This window comes from Lathyrus oleraceus, chromosome 4 (genome assembly GCF_024323335.1).
Source record: "Lathyrus oleraceus cultivar Zhongwan6 chromosome 4, CAAS_Psat_ZW6_1.0, whole genome shotgun sequence".
Taxonomy (NCBI): Eukaryota; Viridiplantae; Streptophyta; class Magnoliopsida; order Fabales; family Fabaceae; genus Lathyrus; species Lathyrus oleraceus.
Window position 1 is genome coordinate 215,719,549 of NC_066582.1, and position 23,955 is coordinate 215,743,503.

Consider the following 23,955-nt stretch of genomic DNA (forward strand, 5'->3'; position numbering starts at 1 on the left):
AACATGGCATAAGATCAATCTAAGAGGGTAAGGATCCATCACTACTCTCTCATGATTAGACACCCTTATAGGAATAGTTCTCATTCACCTTAGAATTTTAAGCTCCAAGCTCTTCTATAATTATGGTTTTCTTCTTCTTCATACTATTGCCTCTTGCCCTAACTCTCAATTTTCCAATTATTTCACGTACGTTCTCAATTCTCAATTCTCTCATCACCTTCTTATAAGTAGACAAACTAAATATCTTATTTTAATTTATTTTTAAATCTTATTATCATTACGATAATATTAAATCAAATATATATATATATATATATATATATATATATATATATATATATATATATATATATATATATATATATATATAAAATAATATATATATATTATTGTCCAATAAAATTATAATAAAAGCAATACTATCTCTATATTATTATTTTTATTTTAAATAAATATTAACTTATTTATTATTACTATTAAATTAATTTAATTAAATCTAATAGTAATACTATCAATCTCATAGTGTTCAACACCCCCTACTTCTCGTTAATTACTATCACACCCCTCACGTAAAATTCTAATATTCTAGGGACACTACGTCATTACCCAAGGCTCCCCTACTACCTTAATTATTCAAAATACATATAATATAATTAAATTATTCTATAGAATTAGATAACTCAAATGGGGTGTTACACCATACGAAGTGTTTAACTTTTACAAGAAGATCCTTGTCGTCATACGAGGCGAATACAAATGTTGCACTTTCATAGGAAGATCCTTGTCGATGTACGAGATAAATACAAAGTTAGACTTCCACAGAAATATCCTTGTCGCCTTACAAGGGGAATACAAATGTTGGACTTCCACCATAAGATCATTGTCGTCCTACGAGGCGAATACAAATGCTAGACTTCCACTAGAATATCCTTTATGCCCTACGAGACGAATAAAAATGTTGGACTTCCACTGAAAATATCCTTTCTGCCATACGAGGCGAATACAAATGTTGTACTTCCACCAGAAGATCCTTGCCACCCTACAAGGAGAATATAAATGTTGGACCTTTACTGAAAGATCCTTGTCGCCCTACGAGGCGAATACATCACTAAACCGTCGTAGAAGAATCAATGATGCCTTAATAAATTACTCATTCATTGCCACATGCTATGAATAACATACATGGTACATATCATTTAACTCACTCCAAGCAATGCTTAAGGGAATATCTCTAGAAAGAGCTTCACATGAAGCCCCACCCTAGGGACGCGACTGAAGTCTAGCCCAAGATAATCAACTTAAAGTCTTGCCCGAGAGTTTGATAGAAGTCCCGCCCGATAGGTCCAACGCCTCGCTTGAGGGACTTAGAGTTTCATCAGTCCGTCTTGATACATAACTCCACTTGAGAGACTTAGCGCTCCATTGAACATGCTTATCAAAACTCCTTGCCCGAGGGACTTGGAATTTCCTCGGGTGTGATCCAACGTAAATTATCGCCCAAGGAACGCGACTGAAGTCTAACCCAAGAGACTAAATTTAAAGTCTTGACTGAGGGATTAATAGAAGTTCTGCCCAAGAGGTCAAACGCCTCGCCTGAGGGACTTAGAGTCTTATCAGTCGGGCTGGATACACAACTTTTCCTACGTGACTTAGAGTCCCATCGAAAATGCTTACCTAAACTCCCTGCCTAGGGGACTTAGAGTTTTCTCAGGCGGGATACGACATTAAATACTCGCTAGAGGGACTCGACATAAAGTCTCGCCCGAGGAACTCGACATAAAGTCTCGCCCGAGGAACTCGACATAAAGTCTTTCCAGAGGGGCTCAACATAAAGTCTCAACTGAGGGACTCGACATGAAGTCTTGCCAGAGCGACTCAACATAAAGTCTCGCTTGAGCGACTTGACATAAAGTCATTCTAGAGGGACTATACATTAAGTCTCGCATATCGATATAAAGTCTTGCCTAAGGGACTCGATATGAAGTCTCACCTGAGGAACTCGACATGAAGTCTCTTCAGAGCGACTCGACATAAAGCCTCGCCTGAGCGACTCGACATAAAGTCTTGCCAGAGGGGCTCGACATAAAGTCTCGCATGAGGGGCTCGATAGCCTCACCTAATTGAAATGATATTACGTCTCGCTTGAGGAACTAAACTATTAAATCGCGCCTAAGGGACTTACTATAAGCCTTCATCAAGAAAAAGCCTCATGGTATGGATCCGTACAAGGGAATCTTAAGGAAATGATCATTCTTATTAATTACTTTGCTATTTACCAAGTCCTCCTACTTAAGGAACTGTGTATTGATATATTTTATTGGGCCCTAATAAAGAGTACCCAAAATTGAGCTAACACCCAAAGAAGAAGAACCGCTCCCAAGGCTTGCACCCGGTATCCCAAAGAGGGGGAGAAAGCCTCCTCCTTAGAGCTAGAACCTGGTAACCCAAATAAGAGGCGGGAGCCTCCCTCCGGGGATAACACCTGGTAGCCCAAAGAAGAAATGAGAGCCTCCTTGGGGCTAGCACCTCGTAGCTCAAATAAGGGGCAGGAACCTCCCTTTGGAGCTAGCATTAGGTAACCCAAAGAAGGGGGAGCCTCCCCTAAGACTAGCACTTGGAAACCCAACGAAGGGAGGGAGTTGCCCCCATGGCTTGCACCTGGTAGCCCAATGAGGGGATAAGCTCCCCATATTGGACTTAGGTTAAGATACATAATCCAAAGGGCCAGTTAAAGGGGGATCTCATTCCTCCATGATTCTAGGAAGGACAAGTTTTCCCTTGACTACCTTCTTGGTCATAGAGTTAAGGCATAACTGCCCACTAACTCTACAACTCAGGCCTAAGAGAGTCTCTATAACTACCTCACCCCTAGCAGGTGATAAGACAGATCATAACTTAACCAATATACATATAATATAGAGCATATCACCTCACATGAGATGACCTCTCTTATCACTATAAGCATCACCAAGCAGGACTTCTCGCAACCGCGAGCAAACCCTAACCACCCTCATTTACCAAGGCCTATAAGTAGCCCATATCCTTGTAGGCATACCACACACACCTATTTAAAAGAAAGATGGTTGGAGCTTAAATAAAAAAGATTACATAGCAATGAATCTAATATTAGAGACTCGAATACAATTGATTAACAAAAGAAACACTCATAAAATATCAAATTGGGACCTAGATCACACCTATATGTCAGCAAGTGCATTTGCATAAATATCTAACTCATAATAAATTTGAAAAAACCTTACATCCCTATCTAGTTTGAGCAACTATTAAGTTTGTTGTACCAAACACATTTCAATTACTTTAATCAGTCTAGAATCCAATATGTTTTGAACAACCACTTTGTAACTTATACGAAGCTCAATAACTCAAAATCCAATCTTTTTTTTTTGTTAATCTTAATGCTTCTAACACACTCCAAAATTCATTAATATATGCACTATAAGAAACCAAATATTTTGCAAAGTCTCAAAACCACTCACCAGTACAACCTCTTAAAAGACCACAACATCAAATTATTAAGTCATTCTTATTAACTTCATCCGTCATCAATCTCACTCAATCCGAACCCGAAGGAGGATGAGTCTACATTCTTACTATGCATCTTATTTAAATATTTTTTAAATACCCTAATTTCAATAAAAAATTATTAATAATTATATTTTAAAATTTAATATTTTTTTTTATTATTTTATTTATATCTATATTTTATTAGATCAGACATTGATTGGCTCTTCTAATAAAAAGAATCGATTCTCTGACAGGGAGAATATATGGCCCGTTTGTTTTGGCTTTTTTTAAAAATGATTTTTATAGTGTTACATATTTTAGTGTAAAAAATTTTTACAAAGAAATTTTTCATAAAAGTTTTAAATAAAATTTTGGTTTGAATAGTTATTCTTAAAATGTTATTTTATGTATTTCATCATTTTATCGAAACTTTTTTTGGATATCAAATTTTTAAAAAATCACTTAATTTTGAAGCTATTTCAAATAGCTTTTCATAAAAATCGTTTTTAAGATACAACTTTTTGAAAAAATTGTGATTTTGATTATGTTTTGATCTTCAATAATGTATATTTATATTATAGAATAAATAATTCAATCTTTTAATTTATAAAAAACAAATTTAAAAAAAATTGTAATATTTTAAAAACACTTTTGTAGAATCCATATTTAAAAATACAAAAAAAAAAATTCATTTTTTTAAAGCTAAAATAAACTGCGTAATTTGGTGAGACTTAGGTTTCTAATAAAAAATATATAATTTTCAACGACCAAAGAAAAAACTACACATTGCAACCAACTACTACCACGTGAGGGTCCACGGTGGATAGATGGGATGATGTGTGTCATCTTCGGTGTCGGTTGAAATTCCGGCGAGTGCAACAGTGGGAATGACCGTCATGTCCACCTAACACCACACCAAAATGAATTGAATTAATTACTTATTAGTATTACTTTACCTTCCTCTGCCTCAAGTAAAGTAGCAGTACGTAGTAGTAAAGGTTTCATCGCTTCACTTTCCATCCAACTGAATTTCGATGGCACGCCACAACACCACCACTCTTCGCGTTTTCTGCGTCGGAACCCTAGACACCAAGCTCCACGAGCTCCGTTATCTCTCCGATTCGCTTCGCTCCAATCTCCGTCGCTTTTCCGATCACACTTCCCCCAAGGTACTACTACTACTAACACTCATAATCATTCGTTTTCCTTTATTCACATTTCAATCGATGTTATATAAATTCCTATTTTACAGATAGATGTTGTGGTGGTTGATGTTTCTACCGGTCCGAACGAACCAGAAACGTTACCAGATTTCACATTCGTTTCAAGAAACGATGTTATCTCTTGCATCGACACCGATTCAAACGAGGCCAATATTTTTCCACAAGACAGAGGAGAAGCTGTTTCCGTTATGACCAAAGCGCTCCAACAATTCTTACAGAAATCTAACTCGGATCGGTGTGTCGCAGGCGTTATCGGTGTTGGCGGTAGTGGAGGTACATCGCTGTTGTCATCTTCGTTCAGGTCTCTTCCACTCGGGATCCCTAAGCTCATTGTATCAACTGTTGCTAGTGGCCAAACGGAACCTTACGTTGGAACTTCAGATTTGGTGTTGTTTCCGTCCATTGTTGATGTGGCTGGCGTCAATAGTGTTAGTAGGGTGGTTTTTTCCAATGCTGCTGCTGCTTTTGCTGGGATGGTTGTTGGAAGGCTTCGTAGTTTGAGTGATTCTTCTCGAGTTAATGATAAGCCTACTGTTGGTATAACTATGTTTGGGGTTACTACTCCTTGTGTTGATGCAGTTAGAGATAGGTTGCATCGAGAGGGTTATGAGAGCTTGGTTTTTCATGCAACTGGAGTTGGTGGCAGAGCCATGGAGAATTTGATTAGAGAGGGATTTATCCAGGTATGTTAGAGTATAGCTAACTTTATATGCATTTTACAATGTAATTTTAGTTAGCTGGTAGTGATATATTTTGTTGTTTGTTTTGTTTAAAGCTTTGGAGCTTTGCAAAGATACTTTGGAAGATTAGCACTAGAAGTTGGTTTATCTTTTCTGAATTTATAAACTCACGTAGTCTTTTTTTTTCTTTCAGTTTTAACAATTTTGAGTAGCATGGTCAAATCTATTATATTATATTTCCTCTGAAATGAAATATAAGCAAAACTGAGTTAAAAAAATTAATAAGTCAAATGTGTTTGAGATATAAAATTTGGACCAAAAACAATGACCTTTTTTATTTCTTTTCTTTGTGCTTATAGTTCATTCCCGAGGGAGTGCACACATGGGTATGCTTGCTTGATCAACTTGCTTATTACGATATTAAATGTATGAGATTGCAAATTCATTTTTACTCATGGTTGCCAACATTTATTCAGTTTATTTTAGATTTGGGTATAAATAGACTGTTTTGGAAATGCAAACACTTAACTTTCATTGCCATGATTGAATGGGACACAGAATGAACTGTAACGAGCTCTGTGGAATCACCTGTCTTCTGTTTGTCTTGTTTCAGTCTTCTTTATGCATTCCTTCCTCTATTTGAATATTTTATGTATTTTGCTTAGGGTGTTTTGGACATCACAACAACAGAGGTAGCAGACTACATAGTTGGAGGCGTAATGGCTTGCGACAATTCTCGTTTTGATGTCATAATAGAACAGAAAATCCCCCTGGTCTTGAGTGTGGGAGCATTAGACATGGTAAATTTTGGAGCAAAAGATACCATACCACAGACTTTTCAGCAGAGAAATATATATGAACACAATAAGCAGGTGACGACTACACTACACAACTAGGATGCTCCATTTGGTTTTTGCTTGAAAATTACTCATATACGTGATTACTACTTCATTTTCATTATGCATATAGTATATTAGCGTTCCCTTTTGTTTTTGCTTGAAAACTACTCATATGTTCCATGGTTACTGCTTCACTTTCAATATGCAAATAGTATATGGGTCACATATCTCCCACTATCCGGAGACATTGACCAAAGCAAGATATATCAGTGATTTTATATTGGACTTCTCAAAATGAATTTTATAAATCACTGGAACTAAATAAGTTTGACGTGCTGAAATGGCTAATTTTGTCTTCATGCTAATATAATAAATTCTTTGATTCTCTTTCCAGGTTTCACTCATGCGAACAACAGTGGATGAGAACAGGAAATTTGCTGATTTCATAGCAAATAAACTGAACAGTTCATCATCTAAGATCTGTGTTTGCCTTCCTGAAAAGGGTATATCTGCTTTAGATGCACCAGGTAAGCCTTTTTATGATCCAGAGGCAACTGGTACACTTCTTCATGAATTACAAAGGCTTATTCAGACTGATGATATTCGACAGGTACTATAATTTCTTAACAGTATTGTTGAACATCATTGTGAGCTGTAAAGTTTCAATTTTGCTAGGATTTTGTTTTACTTGTTGCTAGGAAGACTTCTTAAGGTCCAAGCCTGTGTGTTGTGCAGGTGAAGGTGTATCCCCATCATATTAATGACCTTGAATTTGCAAGTGCATTAGTGGATGCGTTTTTAGAGGTTAATGAGAAGAAAGGTTCTACTCATCCACAAGTAGCCATTCCTGAATCTGTTGAACACTTCCATGAGGATCTGGGTTCTGTTTCAAATAAATCAAGCTTTGGGGCTATTGTCTATGCACCTAATGAATTCCCAGATGCAAAACCAGGTTCTCATTTCATTTAAATTTGCATTTTGTCTTTCTTGTTCACAATTATTTTCTCAACGTCAGTTCTAGATGTAAATAAATTATGACTTTCTAGTGGTTCGGCCTTTCAAAACATGCATATTCTTTTGCCAGGTTTCCAACAATTGCTACCATTTTGCAATAAAGAATTCTTTTTCCTGCTCTTTTTCTCCATATTATTTGTGTTGATTGTTCCATGAATTTAATTAGTGCTTGGATGTTGGCCTGAAAAAATATTTACTCAATGACAATACCTTCTTTTTGTGTTAAGCTTCTGTTGAATTTGGAATAAACAATTGACATTATGTCCAACTACTATTTTCACTTCTATTGGCAGAAACTTTGAAGAAAACACAGTTGATATTGCAGCAATTTAAATATCAAATAGATAAAGGAATTCCTATTATAGGAGCTGGTGCTGGGACTGGAATATCTGCAAAGTGTGAAGAAGCTGGAGGAGTTGATTTAATAGTATTGTACAACTCAGGGCGCTTCCGAATGGCTGGGAGAGGTTCATTAGCAGGGTTATTACCATTTGCCGATGCTAATGCTGTTGTGCTTGACATGGCCAATGAAGTTCTGCCAGTACATCTTATTTCTATACTTTTGTTCTTAGATACTGAAAATATTGTCCAATTGCTAACTTCTGTTCAAGTATTTTTTCACTCCAAGTGGCTGATTTTTCAGATGCTTCTTAATTTGAATTTTGAACATACACAGGGTTTAAGACTATTGTTAAATATAGGTGATAAGTAGGGCATGCTAAAAAATTTAATGTTGCCAAATATGATTGTAATTGTGATTCCACAAAAAAAGCGGTACATCACTATGGGAGAGGGTGTTGATGAAAGATTTCAGAGGGGATAGTGGGGTTTTGAGGATAAATGTTGGTAAAGCAGAACACACTTTGTGTCTGTCATCACAAACAATATACCGTTGGCAATATTAAGTTCTAAGCATCATCTCTATGATAGAACCCAGTTTGGGTTTCTAACATACTTTTAGTGGGTCCTACAATTGCAAATAGAATTTAAGAATAAAAAATTTCACTCTAATGGTAGAATCCTTAAGAAATTTTGATGTGTCCCACAATTGAACCCTTAAGTTTTAAGAACTGGCTCGTATGGAAGAACCATTCTTATACGTGGTGTCCATGACAAGGGTCACCAATGGTCTGTGGGTAATAGCTGATTCTTACATATAAGAACCCACATAAGTACCCGCATCAGAGATTTTGTTTGACTTATATGGTTCTCATATGAACTGTTAAACATTTAGTGCTAACAATTTCATTAATTGACCTGAAAGGTAAGGTTAGAGATCTGCTGTGAAAGGCTATTCGTGCAACTTCATCTATTAGCCTATGCTTTTGGGAGAGTTATCTCATGACAATAAGGAACTATTAAATTCTAATTCTTGAGATAAGGTGCATCCAGCTATAATAATTATTTACCATTGATAGTTATTCTTGAATATAATAGGTAAAAGAGGTTGTGTATTCTTCCTCAGCCAAAGGTTTGACTTATATAGTGAGAATACAATTATTACAATTGATTCTCTCCTTAGTGAAAAATAAAAGTAAATGAATGAGAATAAACTGAAACAATAAAACAGGAAAATAAAATATTTTCCAACACCTCCCCTCAAGTTGGTGCATAGATATCTATCGCGCCCAACTTGTTTATCAAATACTCGAAGGTAGGTCTTACCAAACTTTTAGTCAGGATATCCTCAGTTTGCTGACTTGAAGTCACGAAAGGTAGACATATGATTACAACATCTAACTTCTCCTTTATGAAGTGTTGATCAATCTCAATATGTTTGGTTTTGTCATGTTGAACTGGCTTATGAGCTATGCTAATAGAAGTTTTACTGTCAAAGTATAATTTCAATGGAAGCTCAATTTTAATCTTAAGTTCTTCTAGGACTTTTATGGATCCATAATCCTTCACAAATACCTTGAGACATAACTCTAAACTCGATTTCTGCACTACTTCTTACTACAACTCCTTGTTTCTTACTCCTCCATGTCACAAGATTTCCCCAAACATAGGTACAATATCCAGAGGTTGATCTTCTATCTCTGACTGAACCTGCCCAATCAACATCGGTGAAGATAGACACATCTCTTTCACTAGTCTTCATAAAAAATAAACATTTTCCAGGATTTCCCTTCAAATATCTTAGTATCCTATAGACTGCCTCAAGATGTTCCTCGAAAGGAAAATGCGTAAACTAACTTACTACACTCACTGAGAAAGCAATATCAGGTCGGATGTGTGACAAGTAAATCAGTTTCCCAACCAATCTTTGATATCTTCCACTTTCAACAAAAACATTACCTTCTCCCCAAAGTTTAACATTAGGATCCATAGGGGTATCTGCAGGACGACATCCACTCATTCCTGTTTCTTTCAATAAGTTTAGAATGTATTTCTTTTATGAAACTACAATACCATTTCTTTGACCGAGCAACCTCCATACCTAAAAAATATCTCATAAATTCCAAGTCCTTGATTTCTAAGTCTACTGCCAATTTCTCTTTTACTCTTGTCATTTCCGTTGTATCGTCTCCAATATGGACAATATCATCAAACATAAACAATCAGGACAACAACTTTTCCATCGTGGGAGAACTTTGTGAATAAGGTGTGGTCAGCTTGTCCTTGGATGTACCCTTGTTTCTTCATAGTGAATTTTTCAAACCGGGTTTTAGGGGACTGCTTTAGTCCATACAAAGACTTATTTAGTTTACATACATTTGATCCAAATTTGTTTTCAAAGTTAGGAAAAATGTCCATATATACTTCTTCTTCTAGATCGCCATTAAGAAAGACATTCTTAACATCTAACTGATATAAGGGCCAATCCAGGTTAGCAGCAAGAGATAAAAGAATTTCGATAGTGTTCAATTTTGCAACAGGAGCAAATGTCTCTGAGTAGTCTATATTATAGGTCTGAGTAAAACCTTTAGCCACCAAGCGAGCCTTGTACCTTTCAATTGACCCATACGAATTATACTTCACAGTAAACACCCATTTGCATCCAATTGTCTTCTTGCCATCTGGTAGTATCGTACCACTTCAAGTTTTGTTCTTTTTAAGAGCTTTCATCTCCTCACGTACAACTTCCCTCCACTTTGGAATTTCTAAAGCAACCTGTACACTTTTTAGAATTTTTACACTAGACAATTTTGAGGTGAAGACATACATAGATGATATGATATTAAATTGGGCATGGAGTGATTAGTGCAGAATCTAACAGGTTTTCTAATGGCAATAGGATCATTTATATCAGGATACAAAATATGACTCTTAGAAACAGAGATAGACTTACCTTTCCTTTTCTTAGGAGGTTGATCATTCCCGGATTCAGATTCCTGTCAGTGTTGAAATGTGGACTCGTCCCTTCCTTTGTGGTGTTTTTTCACAAAAACCTTCCATTTCCAACTCATGTTTCCTAATTCAAATATGTTATCTTGAAGTAACTCATTATTTTGTGACATTTCAATTAGATAATCATTATCATCGTTTTCAGGATTCTCATTGTTTTCTATAAGAAAAAATGTAGGCTCGGATTCACAAAGTTCTTTACTCATAACAGGAGTAGGATTGGATAGAGAATCATGACCATTTTCTTTTGGTGTAGATGTAAAAGTCTCAAAATTATGTGGTACAAGCATAGATAAATTATTTTAAAAACTCGTGTCTTTAATTTGAAACGAGTCTTCATTTATATCTCCCCTTTGAAGATGAGTGTCATAAAAAAAGTTTTATTTTCAAAGAATGAAACGTCCATAGTGACAAACATTTTCTTGTTTTTTGGATCAAAACATTTATATATTTTTTGTGTTGGGGAGTATCCAACAGAGACACACTTTATAACACGTGGCTCAAGTTTTCCAACATTTTTATGTTCATGAACAAAGAAGACATTCTTTTAATGTCAAATCAGTTAACACACGAGTACTAGGAAAACATTCTTTGAAGACATTAATTGGAGTTTGAAAATTGAGAATTTTGGAGGGCATTCTTTTAATTAGATACGCAACTGTTAAAACAACTTTGTCCCACACATAGTTTGGTACTTTATTCGAAAAAATAGAGCTCTAGCAACCTCCAATAAATGTCTATATTTCCTTTCAATAATACCATTTTGTTGAGGAGTATTAGGACATGAACTTTGATGTACAATCCCATTTTTTAGAATATTCTTTGCCATTATGACTTCTAAAGACTTGGATATTTGTTTGAAATTGGTTCTGCACCATTGTAAAAAATTCTTCACAGCCTAACAAACATCTGATTTCTCTTGTATGTTCATCTATAAATGTGATAAACCAATTTTTGAGAGAGTACTTGTACGGTTAGGGCCTCAAACATCATTGTGAATAATAGAAAAAGATTTTGATGGTTTATAAGGCTGTATAGAAAATTGGGAACAATGATGCTTTGCAAACTCACATGCTTCACATTTAAACGAAGAAAAGTTCTTATTATGAAATAACTTAGGAAACAAGTGTTTTAAGTAACGAAAACTAGGATGACCTAATTTTAGATGTCATACCATAATATTGTCATCTTTATTATTCACAACAGAAATAGACTCAAAACAGGATCTTATTGTTTTTTAAGGTAGTTGTGATGCAGATCCAATGTCAAGGTAGTAGCGTCCTCCACTCTCTTTTGCACTGCCAATCATCTTCCCCGAGTTTAAATCCTGGAAAACATTGAGGTTGGAAAAAATTAGTTTGACAATTTATATCTTGGACTAATTTACTGTCGGACATTAAATAACATGATAAGTTTGGACATGAAGAACATTTTTAAGAGCTAACACTGGAGTCACAACTGACCCTTTACATGCATTGGTTGAAAAGGAGTCATCTACGATTTTTATTTTTTGATTACTTGCACATGTTCTATATGAAGAGAATAAAGTGGTTTCACCTATCATGTGATCAGAGACAACTGAATCTACTATCCAAGTATGACTGGGACTGACACTAAAAAATGCAGATGTACATTTTCTTGCTATAGAGCAGGAAGAGGTTGGAGACTCGAGGAGTTTGTACAGTCTGTCTAGTTGTTCCGTCATGAGTGGAAGCCGAGTCGAAGGAGGGTGCTGCCCTTGATCAAAATTACTAGTCTGAAATGCACGACAACCTTTCTTCTTCCAGTTAGAAGGGTTGCCTTTAAGCTTCCAACAAGTTTTACGAGCATGTCATTCGCGCTTGCAGTGATCACACCAAGGAACTTTGTCTGACCTTTTTCCCTCGTCAAGGTTCCTAGTAGTCATAGCTGAGCTTTCAGATTCACAGATTTGTGGTGTCTTGCCCATCATAATTCCTTGTTGTGCCTCCTCCCTTCTTATTTCTGCAAAAGTTTCACGAAGTGTTGGCAATTGTATTTTTTCTAAAATCCCACCTCTTACCTCATCAAGGTCTTTATTAAGCCCAACGAGAAACATGAATACACGATCATTTTCTTGCCTCTTGAGAAACAAAACACTGTCTTCTGTACACCTCCAATTGTCATCATAGCAGAGATCTAACTCTTGCGACTGTTTCTTATGCCATAACTTTGATTTTAAACCAAAAATTTAGAAGGAGTTTTGAATATCAGAGTATGTTTCCTTAACAGCTTCCCACACATCTTTTGTAGAAGGTAAAAACATGTAAGGCTTAGCTATTCCAGTTTTCATAGAGCTTACCAACCACGGAATAATCAAGGAGTTTTTAGACTTCCATTGTTTGTAACGAGGATCTCCTATTGCCGATGTTGCCGGTTCAGCTACTGCTCCTGTTAAGAAACCAAGCTTCCCTTTACTATCCAATACCAAGCGAATAGTTTAGGCCCATTCATTTTAGAAATATTGACCTTGAGGGAGTATGAGGAACCTTCTTGGTCATTGCCGCCTATGTTGGAATAACTGTCACCATAAACAATGTTGTTCCTGTTTTTATTGTTGCCGTCATTATCGCCACTGTTTGTGACCACCGACATTTCCTCTAGTATGCCATCTCCGCGACCACCGCTGCTTTCGCGGTCACAGTCATCTCCGCGGCCACCTTTGTCTCTGCGGCCACCGCCACCGTCATCTCCTCTGCCGCCGCCATTTCTGCGGTCGACGCCCGACTCAGGTTGCGGCTGTTTTCGTGATGGTTGGATCCGGTGTAGGCCTGTGCTGGAGAAGACCGCCTGTTGTTGTTATTCGCCATAGGGGGGTAAACGGATATGTGAGGCGGGTCGGGTAAGAATAACCTAGTGCTCTTGATACCATATTGAAGATAATAGGTAAAAGCGGTTGTGTATTATTCCTCAACCAAAGGATGGCTTATACAGGGAGAATACAATTATTACGATTGATTCTCTCCTTAACGGGGAATAAAGGTAAATGAATGGGAATAAATGGAAACAATAAAACAGGGAAATAAAATATTTTCCATCAGTTATCTTGAGTAATAAATTGGAAATTTTATGTGATAGTAAAATCCCTTGTCACGGTAGCAATGCATCTCTTTATTTCTCATTCTGTCTAAGATTACTGATCTTTGGTTTTCAGGTGGTAAAGAAGCTACCAGTTCTTGCTGGTGTATGTGCAACTGATCCCTTCCGACGAATGGATCACTTCCTTAAACAGGTGGAGTCTATTGGATTCTCTGGGGTACAAAACTTTCCAACTGTTGGGTTGTTTGATGGTAATTTTAGGCAAAATCTTGAAGAAACTGGCATGGGATACAGGTAGGCATTATGTGAAGATTTCTCAATACAGTGCACAAGTTGGACTGTTACAGCTCTTACAAAATGATTCGTTTTCATATTAAATAAACAGCTTGGAAGTTGAGATGATCCAAAAAGCTCATAAATTGGGGCTCTTGACAACTCCATATGCATTCAATCAACGTGAAGCCATTGAAATGGCTAAAGTTGGCGCTGATATTATTGTTGCCCATATGGGTCTAACCACAACAGGCTCCATAGGTGCAAAAACTGCTGTTTCCCTTGATGAAAGTGTAGTTCTTGTACAAGCTATTGCAGATGCTGCACATAGGATCAATCCTAATACTATTGTGCTATGCCATGGGGGTATGCTTATCAACTGAATTCCTTTTTGTTTGTGTACTAGTGTAGGATAATGATATAAACACATAACACTACATCAACACCGTATTTCCATATAGTATTGTGGGTTGTTTTTTATTATTTTTCTATCACTTTGCAAAACGTGCCAAGCATAATTTGATCCTATAGCAGACATAATTTATACAGTGTTCGTGGGAGGTGTTTGATTTTGTTTTAGCATAGCAATGCTCATCAATGTATTTTGATATGTAAATTTAGTGTTCTCCTGTCAGCTATTAAATTCTAGGTCTAGTGATAGTTTATAATGTTATTCATCAAATTACTGAAGGTTTAAAAGAAACATCTTCCTACCCTAGGCCTTACGTTTGAGCCGTGAGCATTTCATACAGGAAGATTTCGGTGAAAAATGTCAAACGCAGTGGGGAAAATTTATGGAATTGTCTTGAATGATTTTTCAGTGAGAATTATTCCTCGAGTGTATTTTGGTTGAGAGATCCATTGAGAATGGTAATAGTAATTGTTAAATGGAAAATTATTTTGTTGCCATGGTTGTGAGCAAAATTGTCTGAACCTCGTAAATTATTGTGTTTGTTTTTACTTGGTGTGCTAAATTTCTATTTTCTAATTTGTTGGGGACTTTTTCCTAATTAATTTCAGCCGCTAGAAAGGCCAAGTCGTGATGTAGCTATTGAACCTTACTGTTCATTGTTATTGTTCTTAATGTCTAAAAGTTGCGGTCCGTATCTGTCATCTTTTAGTCCTAGTTGAGAATAATGTACTGGAATTGCAGGCCCAATTTCTGGTCCAGAAGAGGCAGAATTTATATTGAAGAGAACCAAAGGAGTCCATGGTTTTTATGGGGCTTCAAGCATGGAAAGACTACCAGTGGAACAGGCTATCACAAATACAGTCAAACAATACAAGTCAATCTCTATTCATTGAGGTTCAATATGTATGTGTGTACTTTAATCATGTCATGTTCTGTACGCTACATTGATAATAATGTCTGCTTGTATCTGTTAGATATCTAGGATTAAATGATACAAATTTTGGAAATAATGATGCAAATAGAAGGGTGTAGTTTAAAGAATAAAGTGCAAGTGATGGGTCTTGTAACATATGGCTTAGTTTGTCATTTATGCCTAACCCAATTATCAACACTGCTTTTTACTGTTGATAGTATATCTTAAACTTCTAAGCATCCTGATCCCTAATACATATAGCTATGAAGTGGCGTGGATCAAACATGTTTTGTGAAGCACCGACACAGACCCCGGACACCGTAATGGCAAAAAGGGGTAGCGGCGCAGCTTGTTGCCAGATAATCTTGATGATATATATTCTACAATCAAACATTGAATTAATTGAGTGTAATCACGTGTGCCAGTGTCGTGTTGGTGTCGGACACCGGACATACCTTCCATCAAAAGTATCTGGGCTATAGCGATATCTCTTTGATAGATATTGTCTTTACACAGTTGAGTAGTTTAAAATGATTAACATGTATTTTACAATGAGGTTATGCCAATTTATATACAAGAGAGAATCTCTCATGAAAAGGAAAATAAAATATAAGCAAATTATATCAATATTAATAAATAGAAAATATTCAACACTCCCTCAAGCTGGAGCATATGTATCATATGCATCCAACCTGTTACATATATAATCAACTTGAGGTCTCCATAGAGATTTGGTGAAAATATCAGTTAACCAATCATTTGAGCTCATTGAAGAGGTTTAATGATGCCAGAAAGGGTCTTCTCTCTGATAGTGACAATCAATTTTTGAATGTTTAATCCTCATGAAAAACTGGATTTGAAGAAAGATACTATACCGACTGATTATCACACATAAGTTCCATATGACTTAGTTCACAAAATCTTAACTCTTTTAGCAAGTGCTTCAACCATAAAAGTTCCCAAGTAGTATCGGCCATAGCACAATATTTTGCCTCTGTACTTGACCTTGCAACAAGTTGCTTTTTTATTTTTCCATGAAATTAAATTTCCTCCAATCAAGACACAGTAACCCTGAAGTAGACCTTTTGTAATTCATATCACCTGCCCAGTTAACATCTGAACATCCAACAATATTGGTACGACCTTTGTCCAAATAAACATGTCCTTTCCTAGGCGACCTTTTAATATGCCTCAAGTCCGAACTACAACATCCCAATGACTATCGGAGGTGAATTTAGAAATTGAGTCACAACACTAGTTGCAAACAAAATATATGGCCTTGTCATAGCAGATAAATGACTTTGTTCAAAGAATGTTTAAAAAATACAGAATGATCAGCTTGACGATGAATCAAGCCAAATAGCTGAATAACCTTGTTGAATTTTCCAAACCAAGCTCAAGGCGATTGCTTTAGACCATAAAATGATTTTTGTAACTTGCAAACAAGACCTGACTCCCCTTGAGCAACAAAGCCAAGCCAGGTGGTTGCTCCATATAACGCCAGGTAGGCCCATAACCCACAGATCCTTAGATCGAAAACAAACTCGAATGATGTCAATAGAACGCTATATCAACGCTATAGTGGAATAGCATAGCAGTGGTAGGGTTCAGTGCGACGCTATTGGTCCGCGAGCCGTTGTCAACAATAGCGGCCGCTAACAGCTATCACATTTGTTTAAAACTGTTGTCTTTTTTTAAGGGTATAAATTTCAATCTGGGCCCTTTGAAGAGTAATGTTACATCTTGCTCACAAATAATTGATTTGCTCTTCTTCCTACATTTAGTTCATTTCTGTTTTATTGTGTTATCCTTCTTCTCTGCTTAAGTTTTATTATTTTATACTTTAGATTCTTTAACTATTAACTAGAATGATCTCTTTAATTTTGTGTATTAGTCTATTTTTTAAGTATTTATGTTTACTTTGTACACTGGTTTTTAGTCTTTGCAGTATCAGCTACTCCACTACTCGCTATAGCCTTTTAGGAGGTCTGTGCTACGCAATGGTATTCAATACTTTTAGGAGGTCTGTGCTACGCAATGGTATTCGAGATTATCAACATAGGGCTCTGATACCAAGTTGGATAGTTTAAAATGATTAACTTGTATTTCACAATGAGATTGTGCCAATTTGTATACAATGGAAGATTTCTTAAGGAAAAATAAAATATATATCAATGCCAATACATAGACTATTCAACATACACAATTAGAATTATCAGAAGAAAGAAAAACAATTTCATTTATTAGACCCGTAATCGGATAAAGACAACTTAAAATGCACATATACTTTCTCTGTTTATAGAAAGGCTACTTAATTAACTACTTTTGGAACCTGGTTAGTCCATTGTCCACCTTAACTGCTTTCCTTTACATTTTTTTTCTCTTTTTATTGAAAGTTACTTAATTAACTACTTTTGACAGCTTTTCTAACAAGGCCTACTCATAAATAATAGACAAGGGTGTTGATCCACTTTATTCCTTGGGTGTTGGGTCCACCTGCTTTGAGATTTCCTAACTGGAGAAAACATATAACACACTAAGCAAATTGTAGCTTATTATTTGTGCAGTAGAAAAGTCACTCAAACTCAGGTTTGTTAGATGTCAAAATATTTGGATTATATTAGTTTATCCCAGTGTGTCATTTAGTTATGCCATTCAGCTTGGTACGACTCACGAGTACTTTTCTGTTCTGTGGAATATTGTAGTAGATGTTGTGTATGAGTTTTAATGTGCAGGTTAGTCCTTATATTCAGACACAAGAAGTCCTTACTGTGTTATTACGTGATTGGTTTATTCAAACAGTACAAAACACCCGAAAGGTGGTTCTCTCCTCACATGAACTGTTCTAACAAGCTGCTGCTTATTCTTTGTGTTGATTTACCCCCAAGTTTTAACAGGTTTCATGATCCTCCACCACCAGATTAAGTTGCAACTTAAGCTATGCTCTAATTAATATTTATCTATAGTATACAAACTAAATAGATTAGGAATATCAATTCTTGAAAGTGGTGGAGAAATTTGTTTATGCATTAATAGTTCTTGAGCAGATTTATCTCCTGTTATGCTGTTTGCCTCAAATCTCACAAGTCTGCAGACATTCATATACCCAGCTGTCTACTGCATTGTTCTTGGGCCTTCACATGCAAACACCCGTCTATGCCTCTGTTATGCTCTTGCTTATGGACTTCAGCGTTATTGGACATCCACTCCTTAGTCTAGGTATGTGTGCCTTCTTTTCTAAGCAAGTATCTAAATCATCAAGGGTCCACCTACACAGCACTATCTTTTAATTCCCGTTCATTTGTTTGTTCATGATAAAAGGATGACATTTTTGGCAGAAAAAACTCACGTGTAACAACTAGTTAGTCTGTGTAAAAAGACTAACATTGTCACTTTTGCCATATTCATCCCAAGGCAAGTCCTAGGCCCTGATCCAAAAGGTATAAAACTGTAGGGCTTTTGCATTTCCTGCAGATATAATTAGTGAAAAATAATTTTCTGTGGCAGAAAACAGTCAAGAAAAAAGAAAAAGAGGGAGAGAGAGAGAGAGAGCTAGCTACATCAAATCTTTGTGGATTAAATTTCAGTGGATCCTTGAATAGATCTGAATCGTAATGTATACAAGTCGCATCAATGTTAACGTGCCAGCCTTTCTTTATTTCATACCCTGTTGTTGATACTTGTATAGTTAATAAGATAACCATGAACAATAGAGAGACTGATGATAAAAGCCCTCCAGTAGTTGAAGCTAAATCTAATGAAAAACCTGATTCTATTAATATCTTTAAAGGATTTGAGTAGTTTACCTTCAATTGTACAGTCGTTAAGTGCAACACGAGGAAACCATAATAGGACATTGGACATTCTTAGTGTTTCCTTAACTACCTGGAGAGAACACCGAGAGATTCTTGACATTTTAGTAATTCTGTAGTACCATTTTGGAGACAAGTAATCGATTTTATAGGTTATGTAATGTTTCTTTAATTCTAAATTCCAACCTTTAAACCGTAAAGCATGTTGTTGATATCTTCATGATTAAGTGAAGCTCCTTCTGGCTTAATTTTGGCTAAAGACAACTGTTCGTCCTGCAAGTCAAGATTAACATTATACTAACATGCAAGGGAGAACATTATGATAATAAATTTAGATCTATCGGATCCATGATTTTACTATAATAATTCATAATAGAGCCATTCATCATCATCTCACCCTGAGTATGTCCTGTGCATCTCTGTTGTCATGTAGGAATTTTACACTCCACATCATTGCTGCTGCTGTTGTAGTCTGTCCCGCAATTATCAATGTCAAAAGATTATCCATAATTTCCGAGTCATCAAGCTTTTCACTGTCTGGAAATGAGTCTCTCTGCAACATGGACTGCAGGAAGTCCCCTGGAGACTCTTCTCCTGTCCTACGTCTAACAATGATATCTCTGAAGGTCTCCATGAGCCTTTTACGACCCTGCTTTAGCTATATTCTTTAGTTCAAACTTATGAAACTTCAGGAAAGAAAAAGTTAAAACTACATTGTTGTTTTTTCCCTTAATACTCGGTACTCATAGGAAGCGAATAACTGACTCAATCACTCAAATTTAATCCTAGTAGGCCATTCTATAATTTACCAGAACTAATAAATCACAAACTTGTGTAAACATACCATTATGCCTTTATAGTATCTTGTGCCTGGAATCATGACTGGAAAGGACAACATGGCATCAGAGACAGCAGTGCAGTCTTTCTCGATCTGTCGTAGTAATGAATCCTCTGTGATGCTCATCAGCATATCGCACATTGCATCAAATGTCATCTTTATATGTCAAACATTTCATAGGAGTTAGGAATCACACTCACACCATATCTCAGTATAACTTCAACTTGAAATTCATATTTAAATAGTCGTAGTTGAAGCCACAGTCCTTGGATGTTGCAAAAAACTGCAGTCAATTACGGCTCATGTAACCGCAGTTGGGGTTGAGATGTGAGTATGAAGACATAAAAACCTAATTACCATTATGCTGTCGGAGTTTTATTTTTATAAATGTAGATTGATTTACCATCTAAATGTTGCTACGGTTGTAGATTAATTGAGTTACCATCTAAATACTGTTACAGTTGAGTGCTTTCAGATAATATCAATATATTTTGTGTGCAAAAGGAAAGTAAAAAATTTTGATTTTACCTTCATGGAGAAATCCAACACCTTAAAACTTTTCCCCTTTTCTTCTAGCTTTTGCAGCCTTCCACACAACATTTTGTCAAACTTTGTGATAAATGCAGATAAGGAAGTCATGGAGAATGGTTCAGATAGAAGACGCCTTATTCTTTTGTGGTTTTCAACTGGTACACACAATAAGCTTTTCTTTCCTACTGCATCTGCCATTGATTTTACATAGCCCTTGTTGAATAGATCAAAGTCATTAGCAAATATTGTCCTTGCACCTTCTGGATTAGGAATAAATATGTGAATCTTGCCAAATAGCCTTGTCTTGAACCATCTCCCGTGCCTAATTGCATCAAAACAACAAATCACCCGTGTTCCATCGGCTCGTATTTCAAATTATTTATCACAATTCGTACAACTTTATAACAAATATGATTGTCTTCTGAAAAACACTTTGGTCTAATATTCGACTTAGGATATTCAGGATTAGAACTCTATAATAATCAAGGTTGTTGTTTAGTTGCATATTTTAAACCAAAACACTGAATTACCTTTTGGTCTTAACACTCGGGAACTATGTTAGGTATCAAACAGTTTGGCACGGCGAAGGGAGGTGGCCCAAATTGTAGGGGAGCTCACGAAAACACACATGTTAATGATTATTTTCTAATGGATTCCATTATGTGCTAGTATAAAAATCTCCACAGTTAACTTGCACATGTGTAGTATACTATTTTGTTAAAAATTGAAGTGAATAGAACCATGAAAACATAGTTTAGCCTTAGACAATAAAACAATAATCAGCCACTATATGCTTGAGAAGATTTTTGAATTCTGTACATATCAAGATTGAAATAAATCACTTACCACAATCGTCTAAGTCTGACAAAATCATAGCATCCTCTTGTACTATTAGTGGCCGAAAGAAAAGAGAAAGTTTCACCAATAAGAGGTAATCCAAGCCGGCCAGGGATGTCTTCTCTCATGTTTGTAGCTCTTTTCCAAGCTCTTGATGCTAAATATGTTAATCCTATAGAGAGAAATAAGATAGTGATTATGTCATAATAGTTTTGCACCACCATTACTAGTTCTTCCCCTAATAGATTCCACATCTCTTATTTTATTAGTACCCTTTCTCTAAACAATAGCTATGAAGAAAAGTCAAGTAACAAGGTCTTGAGTATGGTTCAGCTAGATAGCACTTATAATAATGCTATATATAGAAATAGAGATGCTTTGTTTTATACAATATTAGAATGAAGAGCATCTTTCGAAAGATTGCTAGTATAAAAGCTTAAAAGATTCCTGTAACTAGAAGACACTATTAATGTAAAAAGATTGTCATGTAAGAAAGCGATTTTTTATTATTCAAAAGAACTTCAAATTGATATTGATCATTAAAGCGGTAAGTATTTGGATTCAATATTTCTTCATTAAAAAATAATGGACTAAACTTGGTTTGTAATACAACAGACTTGGATGTTGATTGAAATGCCTTCCACTATTCAACAGTTGTTTGAAAGCTACATTACTTGAAATAATACAAGTTGAGCTTTTCATCATAGTTAATGGCTGCGTGATTTCAACATTAAAATACAAACATAAATGTTAAAATCAAGTTTTAACTTGTACAAATTGCCCGATTTTATGTATTTAGGTAAGAATTTAGAGTAAAATCTTCGGTAAAATTGAATTTGGATAAATTCAAGTTCACCTCTCTAAAATTGAATAATATCCAACATAAATTTGTTCGATTTTATCCAAATTTTCTCCGCAATGAAGAAATAAAGTATTGTCTTTTGTGCGTGAATATTTTAATAATTTGATATAAAATTTTGATATATATATATATATATATATATATATATATATATATATATATATATATATATATATATATATATATATATATATATATATATATATATATATATATATATATATATATATATATATATATATATATATATATATATATATATATATATATATATATATATATATATATATATATATATATATATATATATATATATATATTATATATATATATATATATATATATATATATATATATATATATATATATATATATATATATATATATATATATATATAATGCAATCTGTTTGATAGCAAGATTTTGTATATTAGGATTGATAAAATTAATTAATGAATCTCTTAAGTCTTGACGTTGGAGTTTTTTTTTTAGGGTTTCTTGGACCAGGCAAAGAGGAGATGAACAATTTTCCCTATCTTTCCGACATACATGGGAGTAGGGGGGAAATGCCGGTTCTTTAAATTATGGAAGGACAAATTTTCCTTTTGAATGACATGACCTAAATTGTTATCTCCTCGACAACTCATAGTCTGCGTATTGATAAAATGGATGCATCTTGAACCTCCGCCGTCAATATTCCAACCCTTCATTTAGCCTTCTTTATCATGGGATGTCCCTTTATATACCTAATAAAATTATATACTCTTTTTTTTAAAAATAACGATCCGTTGATATGTTAGTTGATAATTTATAATTTATGATTGATTGCTGATGATTTATAGTTTATAGCTAATAAGCTATAAACTATTAACTAAATGAAAAACTATTAGTTAGTAAAATAAACTATAAATTTGTAATGAAAAGACTGTCATTAAATATATTTTTTATTATCATATGAGTTTATAAATTATTTTCTCCTCCATCTTTTTTAAATATAATTTCTTTTTATTTTTTAATTATCACTTATAAAATTTAAGATAATATTAAATGTATTTTTATCAAAATTAAGTAATTATTAAAAAAAGAGAAAAAATAAAATAAATTTAATAAATAATTAAATATATTAAAGATAAAAGAAGAATTATTATTTAAAAAATTATTTTATATATTTAAAAAATAACATTTAAAACGGAAGGAAGGGAGTATAAACTATATAAGCTTGAAAAAGCTGAGCATAATGTGCTAATGGTTAACGAAACAGTTTTTAGTGATATTAAATGGCATTTAAAAAAAAGTGATATTTAAATGTCACACGATTGGTGAGAGTAGAATAGTTGTTAACCTAGATTCTAAGTTCTAAAATAGGCAACAATATTATGATGTGACCCATTGAGTTTGTTTCACAATTTTCTTGAAATTTTACACAAAAATGGAAACTTGATTTTTCTCCCTTAAAGAGCGAATAGATTGAATTGAAATATGATGGAATGTCACTTAATTCTCAAGAATAGTACCATAAAATGGTTGGATATTATGGACGTGTGAAAATGACAACTATAGGGTGGGGGTCATAACACAACCCATTACTATGCACCTGCAATGCTCGAAAATCACCACTAAAGCATGAACTCTCTTTTTGTGGAATAATTGTCATCTTTAATAATTTGTATCTTTGTGGTGTGCTCCGAGTTTGTAGGATATGGAGGAGCTTTCACCGGTTCCACAAACGTAGTACCAATTGTCCCAATCAACCTTTTTATTCAAGTGATCATGATAACGAAAAGGACTATT

General features: G+C 34.9%; 2 protein-coding genes across 3 annotated transcripts; one reads left to right on the forward strand and one right to left on the reverse strand.

Moving 5' to 3' along the window:
- Positions 1-4,292: 4,292 nt before the first annotated feature.
- LOC127074615 (toMV susceptible protein tm-1(GCR26)) lies at positions 4,293-17,467 on the forward strand. 2 transcript variants are annotated; one of them, XM_051015946.1, is made up of 10 exons: positions 4,293-4,694; positions 4,778-5,431; positions 6,094-6,300; positions 6,662-6,877; positions 7,003-7,219; positions 7,575-7,822; positions 13,802-13,980; positions 14,072-14,325; positions 15,113-15,274; positions 17,224-17,467. In XM_051015946.1, exons 1-9 carry the CDS (start codon positions 4,560-4,562, stop codon positions 15,262-15,264), a joined length of 2,262 nt encoding a protein of 753 aa, XP_050871903.1. In that variant the 5' UTR covers positions 4,293-4,559; the 3' UTR covers positions 15,265-15,274; positions 17,224-17,467. The 2 variants fall into 2 exon arrangements, with proteins under 2 accessions (XP_050871903.1, XP_050871902.1); XM_051015945.1 differs by lacking the exon at positions 17,224-17,467 and having other exon boundaries at positions 15,113-15,482.
- A 33-nt stretch (positions 17,468-17,500) lies between these two features.
- Positions 17,501-21,811, reverse strand: LOC127074616 (abscisic acid 8'-hydroxylase 1). The gene is made up of 9 exons (XM_051015947.1): positions 21,312-21,811; positions 20,463-20,787; positions 19,941-20,090; positions 19,494-19,745; positions 19,283-19,369; positions 19,091-19,169; positions 18,845-18,951; positions 18,634-18,752; positions 17,501-18,553 (listed from the first exon to the last, which is right to left on the reverse strand). The coding sequence occupies exons 1-9, from the start codon at positions 21,554-21,556 to the stop codon at positions 18,439-18,441; spliced, it is 1,479 nt and encodes a 492-aa protein (XP_050871904.1). The 5' UTR covers positions 21,557-21,811; the 3' UTR covers positions 17,501-18,438.
- Positions 21,812-23,955: the final 2,144 nt, after the last annotated feature.